The sequence below is a fragment of the Sminthopsis crassicaudata genome, chromosome 2 (genome assembly GCF_048593235.1).
Source record: "Sminthopsis crassicaudata isolate SCR6 chromosome 2, ASM4859323v1, whole genome shotgun sequence".
Lineage (NCBI taxonomy): Eukaryota > Metazoa > Chordata > Mammalia > Dasyuromorphia > Dasyuridae > Sminthopsis > Sminthopsis crassicaudata.
Genome location: NC_133618.1, coordinates 579,834,359 through 579,861,270, shown reverse-complemented (window position 1 = coordinate 579,861,270; position 26,912 = coordinate 579,834,359). Strand labels below are relative to the sequence as shown.

The 26,912-nt window shown below is 33.7% G+C and overlaps 2 protein-coding genes across 3 annotated transcripts in view; one reads left to right on the top strand and one right to left on the bottom strand.

The window, feature by feature from the left end:
• Nucleotides 1-26,912, bottom strand: part of LOC141558401 (glutathione S-transferase omega-1-like) — a 180,212-nt gene that overhangs the window by 101,917 nt on the left and 51,383 nt on the right. The window lies entirely within an intron of this gene.
• The window catches only part of LOC141558399 (cilia- and flagella-associated protein 43-like), a 155,419-nt gene that overhangs the window by 79,320 nt on the left and 49,187 nt on the right, over nt 1-26,912 (top strand). For both annotated transcript variants that reach the window (XM_074295515.1, XM_074295514.1), the window contains exons 20-22: nt 13,843-13,920; nt 17,480-17,605; nt 21,229-21,333. In XM_074295515.1, the coding sequence (XP_074151616.1) occupies nt 13,843-13,920; nt 17,480-17,605; nt 21,229-21,333 (309 nt within the window). The remainder of the gene's footprint in view (nt 1-13,842; nt 13,921-17,479; nt 17,606-21,228; nt 21,334-26,912) is intronic.

Below are 26,912 nucleotides of genomic sequence, written 5' to 3'. Positions count from 1 at the left end.
CACTGCTTATCTTCTCTCATTCTGGGAGGATGTGCCTCCTTTCTATGTGAAGTCCAGGTTAGCTCCTCTGAAGGGCTCAGAACAGGTTTTAGTCAGGATAAGAAAAAGTCTTTGCCCTATGTTGGGCGCCAAAATGTAATGTTCTGGCATCTCTCAATTGGAATCCTTCTCTGGGAGGAGGTTTCTTTTCTGTATAATCTTTTTCTCTGGGAGCAGGTTTCTTGGGAGGCTTCTGGAGCCTCCAGCCAGAGCGAAGGTAGAATCTCGATTCCTCTTCTTCCTGAATCCTGGCTCTGAATCTCCTTGAGCTTCCCAGAAGTTCTTCCGGGAAGTCTTGTTCTTCTCCCAGTCTAGACTCTCTCCTTCCAGACTGCCGTCCAAACTCAATGTCCCTGGAGGCAGCCTTGGTGGCTCCTTATATCCTCCCAGAGAATGGGCTTGTGGTTACTCCTTACTGACCAATAAGCAAGCTCCTTTAAAGTATTCCTTCAAAGGTGTAGACTCCCTTAAAGATTTGAACTAAAGGTATAAACTCTGAGCTAAAGAATTGTTAAGTACCAACTTAGCACTTAGTAAGAACCTAATATTTCTAGACTCTTGGGAGCCTGGGAGATCCTGATCTCTCTCCTTTTACAAATTATTTTACACAATTTTGCAGAGTCCACTCTCATCATTTCCATTGCCTCTTTACAACCTACTGTAATGTGGGAGAAACTGAGGCAAGACAGAGATTAGAAAATTATAATATTTTATCTGAAAGGGAGAGATTTACTGGGACCATGGTTTGGTCCTAGGGCTGAATGAGACTATCGTCTCCAAGAAAGAAAGCAACAATGTGAGTTCTCAATGAGATATATCTATCTATCTATCTATCTATCTATCTATCTATCTATCTATATATATATATATATATATATATATACATATATACACACACACACACACACACACACACACACACACACACACACACACACAGCTCAGATACAGGGGTAGACCAAGGCAAGTGCGGGTCAAAGTGCAGGAAACGGGAACACCAAACTAACAATTCGGATCTGACAGAATGGGGGGGAGGCATGGGGGACATCTGATAATTGGGATTACAGAATGGAGAGAGGCATCCAACATTCTGATGATGCCTAAGATAGAAGTTCTTTTTCCTTATCTGAATCTTCATGATTAGGAGGAGGGATGGTATTGCAGGACAATTAGGAACTGAGGCAGAACAATTCAGGGGAACAGAGGCAGAACAATTTAAAGAAACTGTGAATCAGGACAATAAAAGAGAACTGTGGCACAACATTAAATACTCATTTATGTCTTTCTTCTCTCCACCCCAATTATCTAGAGTCTAATCCTCATTTTAATATGACCAAAAACTTCCCTTTTAACAACCTGAATGTTGTTACACTTGATTTAAGCTTTTAAAAATAATAATAGCTTCTTATTTTTCAAAATGCATGTGAAGATCATTTTAAACATTCTCCCTTGCAAAACCTCGTGTTCCAAATTTTTCTCCCTCCCTACCCTTCCCTAGACAGCAAGTAATCCAATATAGATCAAATATGTGCAGTTCTTTTGTTTCCACATTTATCAGGCTGCACAAGAAAAATCAGATCAAAAGGGAAAAAATGAAAAAGAAAAAAAAACCAAATATGCAAACAAAAAAGGTGAAAATACTATGTTGTGGTCCACATTCAATCCCCAGAGTGTCTCTCTCTGGATACAGATGGCTCTCTCCATCACAAGTCTATTGAATTGGCCTGAATCACCTCATAGTTGAAAAGAACAACGTCCATCACATTTGATCATCACATAATGATCATAAATTGTTGCTGTGTATAATGATCTCCTGGTCCTATTCACTTCACTCATGTAAGAGTGAATTCATGTAAGAGGCTCTCTGAAATCATCCCCTGATTGTTTCTTATATTCCATATTCCAATATTCCATAGCATTCATATACCATAATTTATTCAGCCATTCCCCAACTGATGGGTATCCACTCAGTTTCCAATTCCTTGCCACTACAAAAAAAGCTGCTACAAATAAAAGTATATGTGGATCCTTTTACCTTTTTATTATTTCTTTGCCAACCCACATTTTTTAATAGATTAGGAAAATAAGGGTCAGAAAAGTTCATTTTCTTTACCAAGATCATATACTACAAGGTTTGAAATTAAGCCTTTTGCAGGGCGTGAAGTCAAGATGACAGAATAGAAAGGACATTGCCTGAGCTCTCTCCAGCTTTCCTCAGAATTAGCATAAGATCTGAACAGATTTTCGAGTCACAGAACCCACAAATATTCTCCAACCTAAGATATCTTGGAAGGACTTCAAGAAAAGTCAGTCTCATTTGGGCAGGAGGGAATGCAGACCAGTGCAGACGATGCCCAGGATGCATAAAGGAAATCTAGCAGCAGGCTCTTGGCCAAAATATAACAGCATTGGCTACTCTGTTCTGGTTCAGAAGGCTAGGGGATCAGCAGACCAGCTGTGAAACCAATAATGCAACTACAGAAAGCAAATTGTGAAACCCTGAACCCCAGCATAACAGGCAGAACTTGGCCAGGCTCACCCAGCACAATGGGGAACTCTACAGCATCATTAGCCTCAGTGAGATCAATGAGAAGCTCCTGTCATCCTTCAGAGGAAACTTGGAAAATCTCCCCTGTGCCCTAGGAAGCAGACCTCAACCTTTAAAAATAAGCAAAAAAGCAAAAAGAATTCTGACCAGAGAGAACAACTATGGAAACAGGGAAGATCAGAACACAAACCCAGAAGAGGACAGCAAAGTCAAAATGGCTTCAAATTAAGCCTCAAAAGGAGATATGAATGGATGTCCAGCTCAAAAGGCTCTCTTGGAAAAGAGTTCAAAAAAGGATCTGAAAAGAGAGAGAGAGAGATGAACAATGGATAAAAAAAAATGAGAGTTATGTAGTAGAGTTATGATATTTTGGAGAGAAAAAGGACAGTTTGACTGAAGAAAACAACTCCTCAAAAATAAATGTGACAAAACAGAAAAAATATATATAGAAGAAAACAACTTATTAAAAAATTAATTTGGCAAAATGGAAAAAGGAAAAAACTCTATAAAAAATAGAATTGGCAAAATGGAAAAAAAATCTACTGAATGAAACAACTCATTTAAAATTACAGTTGGCCAAATGCAAAAGGATTTTTTAAAAAAGGTTAACTATGGAAAATAATTCACTAAAAATTTGAATTGGGCAAATAGAAGTGAATGACTCAATGAGACATCAAAAATTGATCAAACAAAAGTTGAAAAAATAAAAAAAAAAATTTTAAAAAGAAAATATAAACTACCTCATTGGATAAACAACTGACCTGGAAAATAGATCCAAGAGAGGCATCTAAGTATTATTAGACTACCTGAAAGCCACAATGAAAGACTCTGGACAACATCTTTCAATAAATCATCAAGGAAAACTGCCCTGATATCCTGGAACAAGAGGGTAAAATAGTCATTGAAAGAATTTACCAATCATCTTTTGAAATAGATCTCAAAATAAAAACTCCAAAGAATATAGTACCTAAATTCCAGAATTATCAGATGAAGAAGAAATACTGCAAGTAGTCATGAAAAAAATAATTTAGATATCAAGGAGCCACAATCAGGATTACACAGCATCTAGCAACTTCCATATTAAAGGATTGGAAGACTGGGAATATGATATTTTAGAAGGCAAAGGAGCTTGGATTATAACCAATAATCAATTACCTAGCAAAATTAAGCATCATCTTTCAAGGGAAAAGATGAATATTCAATGACATTGGGGAATTTCAATCATTTCTGATGAAAATACGAGTACTGAATAGAAAATCACTTCCAGTTGATCAGTGATGGACAGAAACAACTACACCCAGAGAAGGAACACTGGGAAGTGAATGTAAATTGTTAGCACTACTGTCTATCTACCCAGGTTACTTATACCTTCGGAATCTAATACTTAACGTGCAACAAGAAAATTGGATTTACACACATATATTGTATCTAGGTTATATTGTAATACATGTAAAATGTATGGGATTGCTTGTCATCTAGGGAAGGGAGTAGAGGGAGGGAGGGGATAATTTGGAAAAAATGAATACAAGGGATAATGCTATAAAAAAAATTACTCATGCATATACACTGTCAAAAAATTTTATAATTATAAAATTAAAAAAAAGAAAATATGATCTTCAAATACAAGACTCAAGAGAAGCATAAAAAGACAGACAAGAAAGAAAAAAAGTTATATTTTTAAAGGTTAAAATGTTTACATCCTTATGGGAAAGATGATACTTGTAACTTTTGAGAACTGGATCTTTGTCAGGGCAATTAAAAAGCATATATTTAAGACAGAGGTTATAGGTATAAGTTGACTTTAATATGATAATATAAAAATAAATTAGAGGTGGGAGGAGGATTGTATTGGGAGAAGAGGAAAGGGAAAGTAAAATGGGATAAATTGTGTCATAGAAGAGTCACAAAAGACCTAAAATATATATATATATATATATATATATATATATATATATATATATATATTTCCCCCCCTCTTGAGGCTGGTGTTAAGTGACTTGCCCAGGGTCACACAGCTAGGAAGTGTTAAGTGTCTGAGACCAGATTTGAACTCAGGTCCTCCTGAATTCAAGGCTGGTGCTCTATTCACTGTGCCACTTAGCTGCCCCCAAAAGACCTAAAATAGAAAGAAGGAAGGGAGATGAGCATTGTTTGAACCTCAATCTATGAGCATTGTTTGAACCTCATGGAAATGGGAAGTAGAAGGGGAAATGACAAAGGAAAGGAAGAGAGTAATAGAAGGGAGAGCAGAAATAGAAGGGGAAAAGGATATGAAAGAGGGAAGAGCTAGAAAAAAAGGGAAACCAGATTAAGAGTGTTTTAGGATTCTCTAATTCTCTGCTCACAGAGAAGGATCTACAATCTAGAGAAACAGAACATAACAAGAGTAGTCAGAAGCAAAACACTGATGAGTAAAGAAAGGCTAAAAGGAGAGGGGAAAATATAACTTGGGGAAAATGTGATAGTGAAAAAGTTAGTAATCTTTACTGTGAATGTGAATAGGATGAACTCTCCCATGAAATGGAAGCAGATAACAGATTAAAAGCCAGAAATCATATAATAGGTTGTTTACAAGAAACACATTTGAAGCAGATTATAGGTAAAAGACTAGAACTAGTATTATGCTTTAGCTGAAGTTAATAAAGTAGATGTAGGGATCCTGATCTCAAATCAAGCAAAAACAAATGTAGATCTAATTAAAAGAGATAAGAAAGGAAACTATATCTTTCTAAAGGATACAAAAATAATAAAGTAATATCAATACTAAATATATATTCACCAAATGTTATAATATGCATCCAAATTCCTATAGGAGAAGTTAAGTAAATTATAAGAATAAACAGAAAAACTATGCTAGGGATCACAACCTCCCTTTTTCAGAACTAGATAAATCTAATCACAAAATAAACAAGAAAGAAGGAAGTGAATAGAGTTTTAGAAAAGTTATGTATGATAGACCTTTGGAGAAATTTGAATGGGGATAGAAGGGAATATATTTTTTCTAAGCAGTGTATGGCACCTACACAAAACCTGACCATGTTCTGGGACATAAAAACTTCAAAATCAAGGGCAAAAAAGACAGAAATTGTAAAGTGTCCTTTTCAGATAATGATGCAATTAAAAATTATATCTAATAAAGAGCCATGGAAAATAGACCAAAAATTAATTGGAAACTAAATTTAATCCTAAAGAATGAATCAGTGGAAACAACAAAGTATAAAAACTATAATTTCATCCAATGTAATAGGCCAGAACTCTGGAGAAATATACCTGAGGCAAGGATTCTTACAATGAGGTGTTAAACTCAGTGGAATTGATAAGACAATGGTTATCTAGTTTAGCATGGTGATTAGTAGTTCTCTAGTTCAGGATGATTGATTTAATCTTACAACAAATAATGGTTCCCTAGTGATATAATGATTAGCTTTTACTCAATATGATAAATGGATTTAATTGTAATAGAGTATTTAAGAGGTCAGAGTCGGACATAGAGGAGGACTCAAAGAGACTTGAAGACAGAGATCCTTGTGGTGGCTGGCCTGTCCTCCTTCACTTCTTCACTGAGACCAAAGCCCTCTGAAGGTTTCTGAGAAAGCTAGTCCAGCCCTAGGCAAAGGAGACAGACTGTGAAGGAGATAATAAAGACTCTGGATTTTATTCCTGACTATTCTTGTGGTGATTATTCTGCTGAAACCAAGGCCCATTTGGAGGACCTGCAGAGAGCTAGCCAGAACATTACAATCCAAGAGAATGACAGAAATGAGGCAACATACCAAAACTTATGGGATGTACCCAAAGCAGTTTTTAGGGTGAATTGTATATCTCTAGATGCTCATATGAATAAAATGGAGAAAGAGAAGATCAATGAATTAGACATGCAATTGAAACAACTAGAAGAAGAACAAATTAAACCCCCCAATTAAATATCAAATTATAAATTCTGAAAGTCTAAGGAGAGATTTGTAAAACTGAAAGAAAGAAAACTATTGAACTAATAAAACAAAAGCAAAACTAAGAGTTTTATGGGGGGGAAAAACAAAATAGATAAACCTTTGATTAATGTTATTAGAAAAAGAAAAGAAGAAAACCAAAATACCAGGATAAAAAAATGAAAAAGGTGATTAGGAGCTATCTTGCATAACTATATGCCAATAAATCATCGATGTAAAATGGGCAAATACATACAAAAATATAGATTGCCTAATTAACAGAGGAAATAAATTACTAAATAATACCATTTTAGAAAAAGAAATTGAACAAGGTATTAATGAACTCCCTAAGAAAAAAATCTCCAGGATATATTTTACATGTGAATTCTGCCAAACACTTAATTAACAGTTGATTCCAATACTATATAATCTATTTGTAAAAACAGGGGAAGAAGGAGCCTTATCAAATTCCTTTTGTGACACAAATATGGTGCTCATACCTAAATCAGAAAGGACTGAAACAGAGAAAGAAAATTATAGATCAATTTTCTTAATGAATATTGATGAAAAATCTTAAATAAAATATTAGCAAAGAGATTACAACAACTATCACAGGGATAATAGATTATAACCAACTAGGATTTATATCAGGAATGCAGGACTGGCTCAATATCAGGGAAGTAGCATAACTGACCACATCAATTACCAAGCTAACAGAAATCATATTACGATCCCAATAAATTCAGAAAAAGGATTTGATAAAATCCAACACTATTCCTACTAAAAACACTAGAGAGCATAAGAATAAATGGATCTAAAACCACTAATAAGCATTACACATAATGGAGATTAGCCAGAACCATTCCTAAAAAGATCCAGGTGAAACAAGGTTGCCCATTATCATCACTATTATTCAATATTGTTTAGAAATGTTAGCTTTAGCAATAAGAGAAGAAAAAGAAATTGAAGAAATTAGAATAGCTAATGAGGAAACAAAACTATCACTTTGCAGAAGATATGATTACTTATTCATTTTACTTAAAAAATCAATTAAAACTACTAGAAAAAAATAAAAATTTTAAGAAAGTTGCAGGATATAAAATAAACCCAAATAAATCATTAGCATTTCTACACGTTACCAACAAAACCCAGCAACAAAAGATAGAAAGAGAAATATCATTTAAAATAACTGTAGATAATATAAAATATTTGAAAGTCTAACTGCCAAGACAAAGCCAGGAATAATTACAAAACACTTTCCACACAAAGTTAGATCTAAATAATTAAAAATTATTAAGTGTTAATTATTAGGCTGAGCTAATATAATAAAACCAGCAAGCTGGTTTCAGAAAAGCCTGAAAAGACTTACACAAACTGATTCTGAGTGAAATGAGCAGAACTAAGAGAATCTTATAAACAGTAACAAGATCAATTGTGCTAGATTTGTCTCTCTTTTTTTTTTTTTTTAATTTATTTATTTTCTTTAATTTTATTTTATAATTTTTTTTTGACAGTACATATGCATGGGTAATTTTTTACAACATTATCCCTTGCACTTACTTCTATTCAGATTTTTTCCCTTCCTCCCCCAACCCCCTCCCCCAGATGGCAAGCAGTCTTATATATGTTAAATATATTACAGTATATTCTAGATACAATATATGTGTGTAGAACCGAATTTTTTGTTGCACAGGAAGAATTGGATTCAGAAGGTAAAAATAGCAGTTTACATTCATTTCCCAGTGTTCCTTTTCTGGATGTAGCTGGTTCTGTCCATCATTAATCAATTGGAATTGGATTAGCTCTTCTCTATGTCGAAGAAATCCACTTCCATCAGCATACATCCTCGTACAGTATCATTGTTGAAGTGTATAATGATCTTCTGGTTCTGCTCGTTTCACTCAGCATCAGTTGATGTAAGTCTCTCCAAGCCTCTCTGTATTTCTCCTGTTGGTCATTTCTTATAGAACAATAATAGTCCATAACATTCATATACCATAGTTTACCCAACCATTCTCCAATTGATGGACATCCATTCATCTTCCAGCTTCTAGCCACTATGAAAAGGGCTGCCACAAACATTTTGGCACATACAGGTCCCTTTCCCTTCTTTAGTAGTTCCTTGGGGTATAAGCCCAGTAGTAGTATGGCTGGGTCAAAGGGTATGCACATTTTGATAACTTTTTGGGCATAATTCCAGATTGCTCTCCAGAATGGTTGGATTCTTTCACAACTCCACCAACAATGCATCAGTGTCCCAGTTTTCCCACAGCCCCTCCAACATTCATCGTTATTTGTTCCTGTCATCTTAGCCAATCTGACAGGTGTGTAATGATACCTCAGAGTTGTCTTAATTTGCATTTCTCTGATCAATAGTGATTTGGAACACTCTTTCATATGAGTGGAAATAGTTTTAATTTCATCATCTGAAAATTGTCTGTTCATACCCTTTGACCATTTATCAATTGGAGAATGGCTTGATTTCTTATAAATTAAAGTCAATTCTCTGTATATTTTGGAGATGAGGCCTTTATCAGAACCTTTAACTGTAAAAATTTTTCCCCAATTTGTTACTTCCCTTCTAATCTTGTTTGCATTACTTTTGTTTGTGCAGAAACTTTTTAATTTGGTGTAATCAAAATGTTCTATTTTGTGATCAATAATGGTCTCTAGTTCTCCCTTGGACACAAACTCCTTCCTCCTCCACAAGTCTGAGAGGTAAACCATCCATGTTCCTCCAATTTATTTATGATTTCATTCTTTATGCCTAAATCTTGGACCCATTTTGATCGTATCTTAGTATGTGGTGTTAAATGTGGGTCCATGCCTAGTTTCTGCCATACTAATTTCCAGTTTTCCCAGCAGTTTTTGTCAAATAATGAATTCTTATCCCAAAATTTGGGATCTTTGGGTTTGTCAAAGGTTAGATTGCTATTTTTATTCACTATCTTGCCCTGTGAACCTAACCTATGCCACTGATCAACTAGTCTATTTCTTAGCCAATACCAAATGGTTTTGGTGACTGTTGCTTTATAATATAGCTTTAAATCAGGTACACTTAGACCACCTTCCTCTGACTTTTTTTTCATTAGTTCCCTTGCAATTCTCGACCTTTTATTCTTCCATATGAATTTTGTTGTTATTTTTTCTAGGTCATTAAAATAGTTTCTTGGGAGTCTGATTGGTATAGCACTAAATAAATAGATTAGTTTGGGGAGTATTGTCATCTTTATTATATTCGCTCGGCCTATCCAAGAACACTTAATGTCTTTCCAATTATTTAAATCTGACTTTATTTTTGTGGCAAGTGTTTTGTAATTTTGCTCATATAATTCCTGACTCTCCTTTGGTAGATATATTCCCAAATATTTTATACTATCGACTGTTATTTTGAATGGAATTTCTCTTTGTATCTCTTGCTGTTGGATTGTGTTGGTAATGCATAAAAATCCTGAGGATGTATGTGGATTTATTTTGTATCCTGCGACTTTGCTAAAATTCTGAATTATTTCTAATAGCTTTTTAGCAGAGTCTTTGGGGTTCTCTAAGTATACCATCATGTCATCTGCGAAAAGTGACAATTTGATTTCTTTATTTCCTACTCTAATTCCTTGGATCTCTTTCTCGGCTCTTATTGCCAAGGCTAGAGTTTCTAGTACTATATTGAATAGTAATGGTGATAGTGGGCAACCTTGTTTCACTCCTGATCTTACAGGGAAAGGTTCTAGTTTATCACCATTACATATGATGTTTACTGAAGGTTTTAAATATATGCTCCTTATTATTTTAAGGAATAGTCCATTTATTCCTATACTTTCAAGCGTTTTTAGTAGGAATGGATGTTGGATTTTATCAAATGCCTTTTCTGCATCTATTGAGATGATCATATGGTTTTTATTAATTTGATTATTAATATGGTCAATTATACTAATAGTTTTCCTAATATTAAACCAGCCCTGCATTCCTGGTATAAATCCCACTTGGTCATCGTGTATTATCCTGGGGATGATTTTCTGAAGTCTATTTGCTAATATCTTATTTAAGATTTTAGCATCAATATTCATTAAGGAAATTGGTCTATAGTTTTCTTTCTCAGTTTTCGATCTACCTGGTTTAGGTATCAGTACCATGTCTGTATCATAGAAGGAATTTGGTAGGACTCCTTCAATCCCTATTTTTTCAAATAGTTTACATAGCATTGGAGTTAGTTGTTCTTTAAATGTTTGGTAGAATTCACCTGTAAATCCATCTGGTCCTGGGGACTTTTTCTTAGGAAGTTGGTTAATAGCTTGGTCTATTTCTTTTTCTGAGATGGGACTATTTAGACTACTTCTTCCTCTGTTAATCTGGGCAAGCTATATTTTTGAAGGTATTCTTCCATTTCATTTAAGTTATCGAATTTATCGGCATAAAGTTGAGCAAAGTAGCTCCTAACTATTGTTCTAATTTCCTCTTCATTAGTGGTGAGTTCACCCTTTTCATTTTCAAGACTATCAATTTGCTTTTTCTCTTTCCTTTTTTTAATCAGGTTAACTAAGGGTTTGTCTATTTTGTTGGTTTTTTCATAAAACCAACTCTTAGTTTTATTAATTAATTCAATAGTTTTTTTACTTTCAATTTTATTAATCTCACCTTTTATTTTTTGAATTTCAAGTTCTGTGTTTGTCTGGGGGTTTTTAATTTGTTCCTTTTCTAGCAATTTTAGTTGTAAGCCCAATTCGTTGGCCCTCTCTCTATTTTATGCAAGTAGGCCTGTAGAGATATAAAATTTCCCCTTATTACTGCTTTGGCAGTATCCCACACATTTTGGTATGATGTCTCATTATTGTCATTTTCTTGGGTGAAGTTATTAATTATGTCTATGATTTGCTGTTTTACCCAATCATTCTTTAGTATAAGATTATTTAGTTTCCAATTATTTTTTGGTCTATTTTCCCCTGGCTTTTTATTAAATGTTATTTTGATTGCATTATGGTCTGAAAAGGATGCATGTACTATTTCTGCCTTACTGCATTTGATTTTGAGGTTTTTATGCCCTAGTATATGATCAATTTTTGTATAGGTTCCATGAACTGCTGAGAAGAAAGTATATTCCTTTCTGTCTCCATTTAGCTTTCGCCAAAGATCTATCATATCAAACTTTTCTAGTATTCTATTTACCTCTTTGACTTCTTTCTTATTTATTTTGTGGTTTGATTTATCTAATTCTGAGAGTGCAAGGTTGAGATCTCCCGCTATTATAGTTTTGCTATCTATTTCCTCTTGCAGCTCTCTTAATTTCTCTTTTAAGAATTTAGATGCTGCACCACTTGGTGCATACATGTTTAATATTGATACTGCTTCACTATTGATGCTTCCCTTTAGCAGGATATAATGCCCTTCCTTATCTCTTTTAATTAGATCAATTTTTGTTTTTGCTTGATCTGAGATGAGGATGGCTACTCCTGCTTTTTTGGTTTTGCCCGAAGCATAATAGATTCTGCTCCACCCTTTTACTTTTAGTTTGAATGTCTCACCCTGTTTCAGGTGTGTTTCCTGTAAACAACATATAGTAGGATAGATTTGTCTCTTTTCAAAAATGAGGTGATTCAAGGTAATTCCAATAGACTTATGATGGAAAGTGTCATCCATATTCAGAGGAAGAACTATGAGACTGAATGTGGATCAGAGTATAGTATTTTCACTTTTTTGTTGTTTGCTTGCTTGTTTATTTTTCCTTTTTCATGTTTTTTTTTTTCCTTTTTGATCTGATTTTTCTTGTGCAGCATGATGAATATAGAAATACGTTTAGATGAATTGCATTTGTTTAACCTATATCAGATTGATGTCTTGGAGAGGGGGAAGGAGGAAGGAGAGGGAGAAAAATTTGGATACAAGGTTTTGCAAAGGTGAATGTTGAAAACTATCTTTGCATTTATTTGGAAAAATACTATTTAAAATAAAGACATCATCTGTATACAGAAAAAAAGAAGAAATTAAACCTTGTGGCATCAAGTTGAGAAATTCTGTCAATATAACAGACCTTTCTTTTACCTTTTAATATTCTTCTATACAATGGCTTAATGATTTGTTAATATCAAATAGGTATATAACTTACTTCCAAGTCTACATGGAAAGCACAGACTAGAATGGAACAAGCTGCTGTTATAGTGACTTATCTTCACCTGCAGTTTATAATCTTATTTATTAGTAGTATGTGTTCATTTTTATAAGTGATGCTTCTAAAATATACTTTGTAATTATTTTTCACTATTATTGCTTTGTAAATATTGTTTGTGACATACTATCTTACCAGATCCAATAGCTGTTTTTCCTCAGTTTTTATCCTTCCTTTACCTTTATGATGTATCTGACACTGCTGATCATCCCCCCTCACCCTCAATATGCTTCTTCTCTGTACTTTTCAAATGCCATTTCTATCTTCTTTCTCTTACTTGTCTTTCTTCTTAATCTTCATCACACATACTCCCAAATCTTGAGTGTTCCCCTCTGCTCACCTTTCAAACCAGTATTTCAGAAACATTTCAGACATTACAGGTCCAAAACAGAACTCATTTTCTTTTCCCCCCAAAACTCATTTTTCTTCCAAACGTCTCTATTTCTGTTGAAGAACTACCATTCTTCCTGTCTCCCATGTATGTAACCTTATCATTATCCTTATCTGACCGCTCTTCCTTACTTTACATGGTCAATCTGTTTCCAAAAGTTGCCATTTTCCTATAACATTACTTGTATCTGACTCCTTTTATCTACTTACACAGATTAACTGAAGTCCCTTTCACCTCCTACCCATAGCCCTCCATCTCCTATTTGTCTCTTTGCACTGGCTGTTGCCCATGCCTGGAATGTATTTACCTTCACTTCTAAGAATCTCTTTTCTTTCAAGATGTAAATCAAGGGGAGCAGCTAGATGGTGCAGGGGATGAAGTACTGGCCCTGAAGTCAGGAGAACCTGAATTTAAATCTAGTCTCAGACACATAACACTTCCTAGCTATGTGACTTTGGGCAAGTCACTTAACCCCAATTGCCCACTCCTCCCAAAAAAAAATTGTAAATCAAGCACCACTTTCTACACATTGCTTTTTCTTGATTCCCTCTACCCCAAATGTTAGTGTCTTCCCTCTCTATTTTGTATCTAGTTATATGCATTCTATTTTTAATGATTCTATACAGTCTTATATAGATGTATTTGTTTTCCCATTAGGACATAAACTCCTTGTGAATAAGGATTATTTAATTATTTGTATCCCTGGCCCCTAGTAAGTAGTTGATAGTAGTAAGTGGGTGCTTTAAAAATGCTTTTAATTGATTGATTGATGTTTCAGGCCATCATAAGAGAGACTAAAGAATTTAGTCAAAAAAAGAGGATATTAAAAGAAGGAATCAAAATTTTGACTAGAACTGTAAGTATTACACTTCATACTCTAATAAAAATATACTTATAGTCTCAAGTGATATTTTCTATTTAGTTGTATGATGTGGCAGACATGTGTGCTACTCAGCTATTCTCCCTTAGATGTTTGCAAACTCAGTTTTCTGCTGTATTCTGAGTTACAATGCATTTAGCCCAGAGTGTAACATAATCAATAACAAGAGTAAAATATGTAGGGGAATGAAAAAGTTATACTTTTTTAGTAAAGTGTTTAGAGGAATTCTCTGGAACAAATATATTAAACTATATTGTCTTCTAGGTTTCTTTACTGGAACAGATTCTTAAAGAAGCTGGAAAAAATTGATTTTCTTAAAAAAAAAAATATATATATATATGTATATATATATATATATATATATATATCAATAGGACCAGGTAGGCAGTGCAGTGGTTAAAGCACCAGCCTTGAAGTAAGGAAGACCTGAGTCCAAATCTGGTCAGATACTTAACATTTCCTGGTTGTGTGATTTCTGGGCAAGTCACTTAACCTCAATTGCCTCGGGGTGGGGGGGGTGGGGAGGGGAAATCAACATACTACACGTAGAAATATAGCAGAATTAAAAGATTCTTTGGCAATTCAACTGAACTTGTCTATTCATAGATAGATGTATTGTAATTAACAATAATAATCTCAAGTGATAATCTCAAATAATTAGAATTCAGAGGAGGATTCTAGAAAATGAAGGAGCAAATCAGTAAAATTCAAGCTCTCCAGATTTCCTGCACAAACAGAACAAATATTGCCTTGGGGCAAATATAGACTGGTTTAACACAAAGAAGACTTGGCATAGAACAGGGGTCCTCCTGGCACAACCCAAAAGAACCCAAAGACAACCCCCAGGCAGGGATTAATTTGGGTGAAGTGAAACATCTCCAAGCCAACTCAGTAGAAACACCCAGTGGGGAGCCTCTGCAGAACCTCAGGAACTTTCACTCCTGGACAGTGTGTGGAGGCTGGGTCCGAGTCTGGGAAGGCTGAGGGAACCTCGGCTGATTGGGAATGCCAGTCCCGGCTGTGCTGCAGAAATGTGGCCATGGGGGAGAAGGAACCACACATGCTGTAAGTGCAGAGATAGGGGGCACAGCCACTTCTGACTGTGGGTACTTGGGTGGGGAGCTCTTGGTTTGGGGTTCCTGGTCAGAAGGGAGAGCTGAAGTTAAGAGAGAAATGCCATCCCCTCACTCTACAGAGTTTCTTACACTAATACTTCTTATTTAAAAAAAAAAAAAATGAACCAGCAAAGAAGAAAGAACCCAACTATAGAAACTTACTGTGGGAATAGGGAACACTAGGGTACATCTTTAAGAGAAAGACACAGAAGTTTAAAAAAAAAAAAAAAAAAAAAGGCTGCTTCTACCTCAAACTCTGATGTTAAATGGCTCCCTGCCCAGAATTTATGGAAGAACCCAAAAGAGAATTTTAAACTCAAATGAGAGACATTGAAGAAAAACTAAAAACTAAAATAAAAATAAAAGCCATGCAAGAAAAACAAGATGATTGGGGGGAGGGAGGGAAGAAGTTACTCAACTAGAAAAGGAAATACAGAATTTGAAAGACAAAAATAACTCTTTGAAAATTAGAATTGAGCAAGGGGAAATCAGTGAAGTTACAGGAGACCAAAAAATAACAAAACAGAATATAAAGAATGAAAAAAAAAACCCAGAATAAAATGTGAAACATAAGAAAAACCTCAGAGCTAGAGTATAGATCAAAAGCTGAAAATATAAAAATAATTGGACTACCTGAAAATTGTGACAAAAAAAAAAGAACCTTGATACAATAAAGCAAGAAATAATCCAAGAAAATTGTGCTAGAATGATAAAACATAAGGGAAAAATAGAAACAGAAAAAAAAAAATCTACTGATTATCACCTCAAAGAGATACTTTGTGAAAAACATATAGAAATACTATTGTTAAATTTCAAAAACCCCAGAAATCAAAGAGAAAATTTTGCAAGAAATTAAAAAATAACAATTCAAATATGCTAGAGCTACAATTAGAATTGTACAGGACTTGCAGCAGCTACAATAAAAGACCACAGGTCCTAGAGTCATATATTCTCTCAATCAAAAGAACTGGCCTACAGCCAAAAATATATCCAGAAAAATTATCTATTATATTGAATAAAAAACAAATTAATGAACTTGCAGATTTTTAAAACTAACTTTCAACCAAACCCAAATTCAATAGAAAATTTGATATGTAAAAGTCAACATCAAAGATTAATTTTAAGGAACTTAACATGGACAGATTGTTTATGATTTTTACATGGAAATGTATACCATATGTTTAAAATTGACACCAGTAGTTTGGTAGCTCAAAAGAAATATTGTGGCAGTGTTGAGTATTATCTGACTCTAACATGCAAAACCTTCTAGGAAAAGATAAAAATGATTGTTAGACAAATGAGGTGCAGAGGAAGAATAGACACAGAGGCATTAGAGGAGGGAAGAAGGCTCATAGTTCTGAAAACCTATTCACATCAGGAATGGGTTAAATAGGCAACACTACATATATACCACATAGGGTATACACTGTAACATCTTCCAAAATCTATAAAGAGATAAAGGGAAAAGGATGGGGAGAGGGGAAAGCAAACAGTGGGAGAAGACAAGGGAGGAATCCACGGATGGAAGGAGGTTAAATAATACTGTAAGGCAAATTAAGAAGCAAAATTAAAATAGAAGAGTTAGCAGGGATAGAAAACGAGATGTATACAAACATTACAACAGAAGATCAGGAGCAGAATTTATTAGAAAAAAAAGTACAATTACTAGTCACTGATCTTAGATAAAGTCAAACTTAGATTTAATCAAAAGAGAAATCTACATTACATGTCAGCCATACTAATAATGTTTTAGATGCATGTTGACATATGGGTAAATGCATGTGAATATATATGTGTCTGATTATATGCAGATATGGATGCATGTATATCTATGTATGCGTGTATATAGTGTGAGTCTGTGGGTGAGTATGAATGTATATGTATATGTGTGTGCATAAGTATATACATGTATGTATGTATGTATCTACATATGTATATATAAATATCTGTTTAACTGTAGCCTGTTTGGGGGAGATGGAGAACGATGAAAGGAGATAAAAAGAATAAAGTTTTAAAAGTGCACAGCAGAAAACAAAAGAACAAGCTACAAGGAAGCAAAGAAAAGATGGACACTCATGAATATAATTTATTCTACTATGATATATCTATTCTTGAAATGGAAATTTATTGTTATACATTTTGAATCCTCCTTGGTGTTCTGCTGGGCACATAAAAGTATTCTCTTCTGTTCTGTTCTGTTTTATTTTTATTTTCATTTTCTGTCTTCCTTTGTTCTATCTATCCTGCTTGTTTGTTTTATTTTTTAATAGGAAAAAAGTCAAAATTCAACTAACCTTAATGATTAGATTCTGACAGTAGCAAATGGTACTGGTATTGATTTTTGCCCAGTGAATCTAGGGGTTGAGGTACTGCTTGAGGCTGATGTTATTTACTTGTTCATTGTTTTCTATATACTTTAGATTCAGCATATGATGGATGAAAATGAAAAGGCATCTGAAATTTCACAACTAAAGCAAAAGGAATTCAGTCTGGATGTTGAAGAAATGCAAAAGCTTTTTGATGAAGGTGAAGAAGAAGTGGAAAGGGTATGTGAGAATTTGCTTGAAGCAGCATTGTTTATATTCATAGATATAAAAGTGAAATGAGAGCTTTTCCCATATATATGCATACATGCTTCATTTACTTAATCAATATTTACTAAGCATTATTTTGTGTATAATACTGGACAATGCAAGAGAAGCTACAAAAGAGAATAGGATATTATCTGTATCTTTGAATGGGTAATCAGCATTAGATGGTGGCAAAATAAGGCAAATTTTCATGATAATTTCATCCTTTAAAAGGTAAAGAAACAAACGGGGTGGGGGGAATTATTTTCTAGAACTGATTGTCTCTAACAGGGAGAAACTGGTGGGAACTTTTGGGGGGAGGAAGAGACCATTTGATCTTAGAATATATAATCTAAAAGGGTTCAAAATCCAGAGACTCTCAAGCTTTGAAGTTCCAAAGAAATCTCTTAAAGTTTTAAGTTTCTTATTTATGCCAAATGACATGAAATGAAATGAAAATTCACCTAATACCCATTAATTTTGGCGAAGATAATAAAAGTTGAAAAAAATTCATTGTTGGTGTGACTGTGGTAAAAATAAATAAAATGAATGAATGAATGAATGAGCATGGTATTGTATTATTGGTGGAGACGTGAACTGGTCCCAGTCTTTTTTGGAAAATAATATGGAGTCATATAATAAAAGATATTAAAAAGTACATACTTTTGACACAGGAACTAGGAGCCAAAAGAAACCATTAATAGAGAAAAAAGACCTATCTTATAATATAGAATCAAAATAAATATCAATTACTGTAATAACAGTTAAATTAGTTACATTATAGGAATGTACAGACTATTATTGTGCCATAAGAAATAATGGAGATTGTATGATGAATTCAAGAAAATATATTAAGATTAGTGTTAAATTATTCAGAGCCATGAAAGCAGAACTGAAAAGAACAATCCATACATTGACTATAAGTATGATTTATAGTTAAAGACAATATCAGCAACAAGTATAACTTACAAAGTCAAAAAATCTCATACAGATAATGTAGGTGATACTCTATGTTAAAATCAGCATCATCTCTTGGGTCACAATTAATAATCAATAATAATTTGCAGACATATAGTGTTTGAAACTATTTTTGCTTCTTTTTGTATATTCATTTCATTCTCTTATTCTCTTGTTTATATATTTGAATATCTCAAAATGTATTGGAATTTAAAATGTATATAGAAAAATAAAGGCACACTACTAGCTATTTTAGGCTCCTACTCAACCTTTCTCTATTCTGCCTCTTCTAGTTCTTCTTTCACACTTTTGCCAGAATAATATTTCTTAATTATCAACATGGTAACATCATTCATCAGCTAAATAAAAAAATACATAAATAAATAAATAAATAAATAAATAAATAAATAAATAAATAAATAAATGAATAAATAAATAAGTAAATAAGTAAATAAATAAATAAATGAATGAATGAATAAATAAATAAATAAATAAATAACACACACATATACACAAAATGTTAATGATTTATCATTGCCTACTGACTAAAGTTAGAGCTTCTTTCCTTGGCTCGAGGCCTTCCAGGGGTCTATCATTATTCTGCTTCTCTGGTTTTATATCATCCCTAAATGTATAATCTGTACTCTAACTCGTTTTCGGCCCTCTGAATAGTTCTGGGTTTGCTTCCTCTGTGTCTTGGCTCTTATGCCTCAGGTGCCTTTTCTTGCTCTTCCTTAAAACGCTTCCTTACTCTTCCTTAAAACGCTCCTCCTTTTCCATGAATCCTTCTAGCAAAATAATGAAATGGGAAGTGTGCTGGACTTGTCAAGAGAACAAACTTCAACTTTTTTTATAGCTTTTTATTTACCAGATATATGCATGGGTAATTTTACAGCATTGACAATTGCCAAGACTTTTGTTCCAATTTTTCCCTCCTCCCCACCCCCTCCCCAGATGGCAGGTTGACCAATACATGTTACATATGTTAAAGTATAAATTAAATACAATATATGTATAAATGTCCAAAGAGTTATTTTGCTGTACAAAAAGAATCAGACTTTGAAATAGTGTACAATTAGCCTGTAAAGGAAATCAAAAATGCAAGCAGAAAAAAATAGGGGGATTAGGAATTCTATGTAGTGATTCATAGTCATCTCCCAGAGTTCAAATATGGCTTCAGATACTTACTTGTGTGACCTTGGCCAAGTCATTTCATCCTCTTTAATTTTCTCATCCGTAAAATGGTAGGAGAAGGAAATGGCAGATACTCTAGTATCTCTGCTAAGGAAACTCCAAATGTGTTATAAAAACAACAAATATGATCCAGTGGATGCCAGTTCAGTTAAAACCTCCCATATATTTGTAGATTTCCACAAATCATAGTCAATTGGGGGCATTTTGTTATTTTTTTTTTTAGAATATCTAAGTCAAAGTTATTTTAAAACATCAATAATACATCACTTTTGTCACATTGTTTTGTGAGAAAAACAAAAAACAAACCAAAAAAAGCACATAAAATGCAAACAGTTAATTTTAACTAAGAAAGAACCCAGAGATAACATCATAGGACTCAACTAATGCACAAAGTCTATGGTCATAAATTATGTTCATAGATACTGTGGTTCTGAAGGACTTGTAGATCACCAGTGTGAATTCCTTTCTTCCAACCCCCTTTTGCACACAGGAGCTTTCATATGGGCAGGTTTTTAAGAATCTCTAACAAAGGATTGTCTCACTGCATGTTAAAAGCCCTGTGGATAAGGCATACTCTTCTAAATAAAAAAAATTATATAAAATATGAGGTCTGCAGCAGCATTGCATGGTAGCTAAGAGTAAAGTATACCTGTGATGTACACTGGGTTTATGACTGGGCACATCCCCTCACCTCCTAGAGCTCCAGTAGGCAACACTTTAAGGTAGTACATTGCCAAGAATGTGACTGAATACTGGAATGACATGGGAAGAAGGCATTTCCACATCCAGAATTATTCATAAATGCCAAAATAACATGGCCAGTCAATATAAGGTCTCAGAAGGTATTCCCACTATATCTGTTTAAAATTTCTATATTAGACCTTTACTAAAGTCCTATTCCAATGACTCTTTATAGCATAGCCTTTGAAGACAATGGCAGCAAAGGACAAGGTTAGGTAAATCATATTAAACTAGCAAGTCTATATAAGATGTGGATCCAGAGATGCTGTCACCTAAGACCCAGCTTAGCTAAGAAAGGGCAGCTAGGTGACACAATGATTACAGTGCCAGATCGGAAGTCAGGAAGACATCCTCATATTCATTAATTGAAATCTGGCTCAGACACTAGCTGTATGACCCTAGGCATTTAACCTCATTTGCCTTGCTCTTCAAGTGAAAAAATGAGTGAGAAAAGGAAAGGGCAAACCAGGATCTTTGTCATCGTCAAACATGACTTTTAAATCAATAGTTTACAACTGAACAAGATCAAAAACAATAAAATGAAGAATTTCTTGTCTACAGAAACACTTTTAAAAACTGAAATACTTCTTATAGATGATTACTTATATATCATTTTTAAAAATGTATTCATACAAAAAATTAATAATATTGAATTTTACATGCTAGACCATTTTGATATATTAACTTTTTTGCTTTTTCTCTCAAAGATAAAAAAGGAAACAGAAATGGAAAACCTAGCTAAGAAATTTTTATGTCATCTTTTGAAAGAAGAATGCTGGCACTCCATGAACATAAAAGGACGATCACTTAAGGTAATCTTAACATGTTATCTTTGTAATCAAAAGAATCAGTTATGACAAATAATACATATTCATTCAAATTTTAAAATGTAAGAATCCTTTCACTGTTGGAAAGAATTGCCCTCCAAAATCAAAACATTATTCCACTGGGGGGTGGCTACATGGCAAAATAGAGCACCACCCCTGAAGTAAGGAGGATCTGAATTCAAATCCAGCCTCAGATACTTAATACTTACTTGTAATGTTTGGGCTGACTCTCTAGAGAAGGACCTTGGAATCAGCCCAAGGCTTTGGTCTTAGTGGAAGAGTAAAGGAGGCAGGAGGGCCATGTGGTTGGTCAAAGATGGAGTCTGGAATCTAGTGTCTTCCCTTGAGTCTGTGGCTGAGAACTGTAGTGAGAGAGAATCTTCTGTGTCTGAGACTTCTTTAAATACTCCAGTATGATTGTGTCACTACATCAGACTGAGCATGCGACAGCTGTAGAACATTACATCACTGCAGCACACTGAGAATGCACAATCATTACATCATCATACTAAGTACTAAGTATATACTTAACTATAAGTACCTTGCTGACCTAGATTTAAGTACACATTTTCAGAGTTCCACCCTCTACACTTACTAGTTATATAACCCTGGACAAGTCATTTAACTTCAATTGTCTTGTTAAAAAAAAAAAAAAGGAATTATAAAAACATTACTTCACTAGAGCATTATATTACACTTCTACTACTTTTTATGGTTGCCCTTTCATTGTCTCCTTAACCTTTGATTCACTAGGATCTCTCAACATATCCTTCTTTTTTTTCCTCTTTTCTTCTCCATGATAACACTTGCAACTACTTTTTTTTTTTAATTATAGCTTTTTATTTACAAGATATATGCATAGGTAATTTTTCAGCATTGACAATTGTAAAAACTTTTGTTCCAACTTTTCCCTTCCTTTCTCCTACCCCTTCCCCCAAGATGGCAGGTTGGCCAATACATGTTAAATATGTTAAAGTATAAGTTAAATACAATATATGTATACATGTCCAAACAGTTATTTTGCTGTACAAAAAGAATCGAACTTTGAAACAGTGTACAATCAGCCTGTGAAGGAAATCAAAAATGCAGGTGGACAAAAATAGAGGGATTGGGAAATCTATGTAGTGGTTCACACTCATCTCCCAGAGTTCTTTTGCTGGGTGTAGCTGGTTCAATTCATTAGAGCTTCTTTCCTTGGCTTGAGGCCTTCCAGGGTCTATCATTGTGCAAGAATGTTTGTGGCAGCCCTCTTTGTAGTGGCCAGAAACTGGAAACTAAGTGGATGCCCATCAATTGGAGAATGGCTGAATAAATTGTGGTATATGAATGTTATGGAATATTATTGTTATGTAAGAAATAACCAGCAGAATGATTTCAGAAAGGCCTGATGCTGAGTGAAATGAGCAGGACCAGGAGATCGTTATATATTTCAACAACATTATATGATGATCAATTCTGATGGACGTGGCCCTCTTCCACAATGAGATGAACCAAATCAGTTCCAATAGAGCACAATTGACCTACAAAAGGAAAAACATAATAATCCTTGACACCTCAAGGAATTTACATTTTACAAGGGAGCAACAACACATGTACTACTGATAAGTAATTTCTAGGGGAGGGGAGCACTAATAATTGGGTATGCCTTTTGTAGAAGATGACCTTAATTTAGGGTTTAAAGGAAACTAGAGATTCCAAATCATAGCAGTGAAGAAAGAGTATCCCTAATATGGGGGCATTCTCTGCCAAGATTAAGGTATAGAGAATAAGGTTGAACTGTTATGCTTAAGGAATACAAATTAAGTCAGTTTCTTTGGAATGTGCCATTCATTACCTGATCCACTAAAATTTTATTTCATATTATTTTAACTAAGCCAACGCTGATGCAAGCCAATTCCCTCCCCCCCTTCTGTGGCTTATTCTTTAAAAATAAAATTATTTTTATTTTTTTAAATTGAGAAAAATCTTATTTTCTCTTTCTCACACATCTCCCCTCCTTAAAAGAAAAGACTAATATAATTCTTGTAACAAATAGTCAAACAAAACTAATTCCAATATTGGCCATGTCCAAAAAAACATATGCTTCAATCTGCACCTTGAATCCATCAGCTTTTTCTCAGAAATTGTCATATTTCATGATGATTCTTCTAGAATGATGATTATTGTGTTCATCAGAGTTCACACATTTTCAAAAGTATTTATATTTGCAATTCTGTTACTGAGTAAATTGTTTTCTTTCTTCAGTACTTCATTCTGTATTGGTTCATATAAACCTCAGGTTTCTCTCAAACTGTTTCTGGTGTGATTTTTACAGCACAATGGTATTGTATTACATTAATTTGCTATTATTATTCACTCATTATTCAACTGACAGACAATCCTTTAGTTTCCAGTTCTTTTCTACCACAAAAACCTCTATTATACCTATTTTTGTACTTATGGATCTTTTTGATCTTTCTTTGATCACTTAGGAATAAAAACCTAGTAGATAGTGGTATTGTTGAGTCACAGGATATGCACAATTTAGTAACTTTTGGGACATTATAACAAATTATTTTCCAGAATGGCAGGACCAATTTATAGTGCCACCAATAGTACACTAAAGTATTTCTTTTCCTAAATTCCTTCAAACTTTTCTTTTCTCCAGATAAAGCTATTTTTAACTGTATAAAGCAATATTTTGATATTTTGATTATTATGGCACTGAATAAAGAAATTAACTTGGGTAGTATTGTTAATTTTATTATATTGGCTTACTTTACTCATGAATGAATAATATTTTTCCAATTATTTAGATCTATCTTTATTTTACAGACAGTTTTGCAATTATAATCATAGAGTTCTTTTGTATCTTGGTAGATTGCCAGGTTATTTTATAATATCCATAGCTATTTTAAAGCCTATTGCTAGATTTTATTGGTAATATACCAAAATGTGGATGGTTTGCATGGGTTTATTTTATGTTCTGCAATTTTTCTGGAGCTGATTATTGTTTCAATTAGTTTTTTAGTTAACTTCAGGGTTCTTTAAGTAAAACATCATGTTATTTGTACAAATTGATAATTTTGTTTCTTCTTTGCCTTAAGTTCATTCCCTCATTTTATTTTATTTTCTTATTGCTATACCTAACATGTCTAACAACTACATTCCATGGTAATAGTAATAATTGGCACCCATAATTTACACTAATCCCAATAGAAATGCTTCTAGTTTATCCCTATTACAAATAATATTAACTCTTGGTTTTAGATGGATACTATCATGTTAAGAAAAGCTTCATTCAAGTAATTTTGGTTTTTGTTTTTTAACATAAATAGTTGTTACATCTTGTCAAAAGCTTTTTCTGCAATATGGAACTAACCCTGTATTCTTGACATAAATCCCATATGCCCAATGTTTGAAAACATTTGCCTATAAATCCATCTATTATTGGTCTTATTTTTTACTTAGTTTGTTTTTATAATGTTGAGTCAAGTCCTTTTTCTATACTGTTAATCTGCATTTTTATATTTTTATAAATATTAATCTAATTGAAGTTGACAATATAATTAAGAGGGCAAAATAACTTTCTAATTTCATTGGTTATGAAATGAACTTTCATTGTTGATACTGGTAATATCAAGTTAGCAAATGACATCTTTTTTTGGTCTTTTAAAAAATTAGTTTTCTAGTTTTATTTATTAATTCAAGGCTTTTTTCAGTTTTTGATATCTACTGTAGTTGTCAAAATTTCTTTTCTTTATCTCAGTTTTTTATTTGTTGGTTTTTTAGTGTTTTTTTTTTTATGTCCAATACACTAATTTGATCTTTATCCATTTTATTGATGAAAGTGTTTGGATATAAATTTTGCCTCTTGTGATACTCTGGCAGCACTCCACATATTTTGGTATATTGTCTCATTGTCATTATATTTAATGAAATTATTATTTTGGGATGGATAAATTTGATGTGTGTCATTATTATAGTGTTGCTGTCTACTTTGCTCTATAATTCATTTAACTAATTTTTTAAGAATTAAAATGCTACGCCATTTGGCATATGTTTGTATGTATGTTTAGTATTAACATTAATTATATCTGTGATACCTTTCAGCGAAATGAAATTTCCCTATTCCCTCTTTTAACTTGGTCAATTTTGCCATTTCTTTTCTGAGATCATGATTACAATCTCTGCCTTTTTAAATTAAGCATAATAGATTATGCTCCAAATATTTATTTTAACTCCATGTACATCTTTCCTTTTCAAGTATATTTCTTGTAAATGATATATTGTTGGATTCTGGTTTCTAATCCATACTGCCTTTCTCTTCCTCTCTTTCCTTTAATCGTTTATCCTCTTAATTTCTCTGCATTGTGAAGTACATTTTAATACCCATCTCTGTGTTCTTCAATGTTCTGACTAGTTCAGATAAGAGTGAGGTTAAAGTATCACCTGCTCCTCTCCATCCCTTTATCAATTTATATAGACAATCATTTGCACAACCCAAATACATCAAATAATTTCCCCCATCTTTCTTCTCCCTCAAAGCCCCAATCCATGCAGCGCATTATTTTTTTGCTCTCATTCTGTTCTTCTTTTCTGATCATCAAAACATAAATCTCAGTTTTTCTGTCGAATTAGACTCCTTCTATCATCTCTTTTAAGGATCATATTCTAAAGGGGTACAGGATACATGCACATCTCCCTATATTAGAATCTTAACAGTTTATTCTTGTTTAGTTCCTTATGAGTTTTCCTTCATTTGTATATCTTTTAATGTTTCTCTTAACACCTGTATTTGAACTTCAATGTTCCTATATAGCTCTTGTCTTTGTATCTGAAGTCCTTGGAAGTCCTCTATTTCTTTAAAAGTTCATTTTTCTGTTTGTAGCAGCCATTTTTATAGTGGAAGGAAGTGAAAATTGAATGGATGCTTATCAATTGGGGGATGACCATTTAAATTATAATATATGAATGTAGTGGAATATTATTGTTCTATAAGAAATGATGAGTAGGCCGATTTCATAAAATCCTAAAAAGACTCACATTAACTGATACTAGTGAAGTGAGCAGAACCAAGAGAACAATGTACACAGCAACAACAAAATTATGTGGTGAACAATGAGGTGTTTTAAGGCAATCCTGTTAAGTCCGGACTAGCCCCCAGAAGGGCTCAGAATCAGCCAGAGTCAGGATAAGCAAAAGTCCTTGCCCCACGTTGGGTGACAAAATGTAATATCCTGTCTTCTCTCAATTGTAATCCTTCTCTGGGAGCAGGTTTCTTGGGAGGCTTCTGGAGCCTCCAACCAAAACGAAGCTAGAATCTCGAATCCTCTTCTTCCTGAATCCTGGCTCTGAATCTCTTCAGGCTTCCCTGAAGTTCTCCCTGGAAGTCTTGTTCTTATCCCAATCTAGACTACTCCTCCAGGCTCAATGTTGCCTTCTTTTATCCTCCTAGAGAATGGGCTTGTGGGTATTCCCAGGAGCTTGTGGGAATTCCAACAACCAATGAACTTGCTCCTTTTAAAGGTGTGTAAACTCTTTTTCAGAACTCCTTTTAAAGGTGTTAACTAAAGATGTGAATT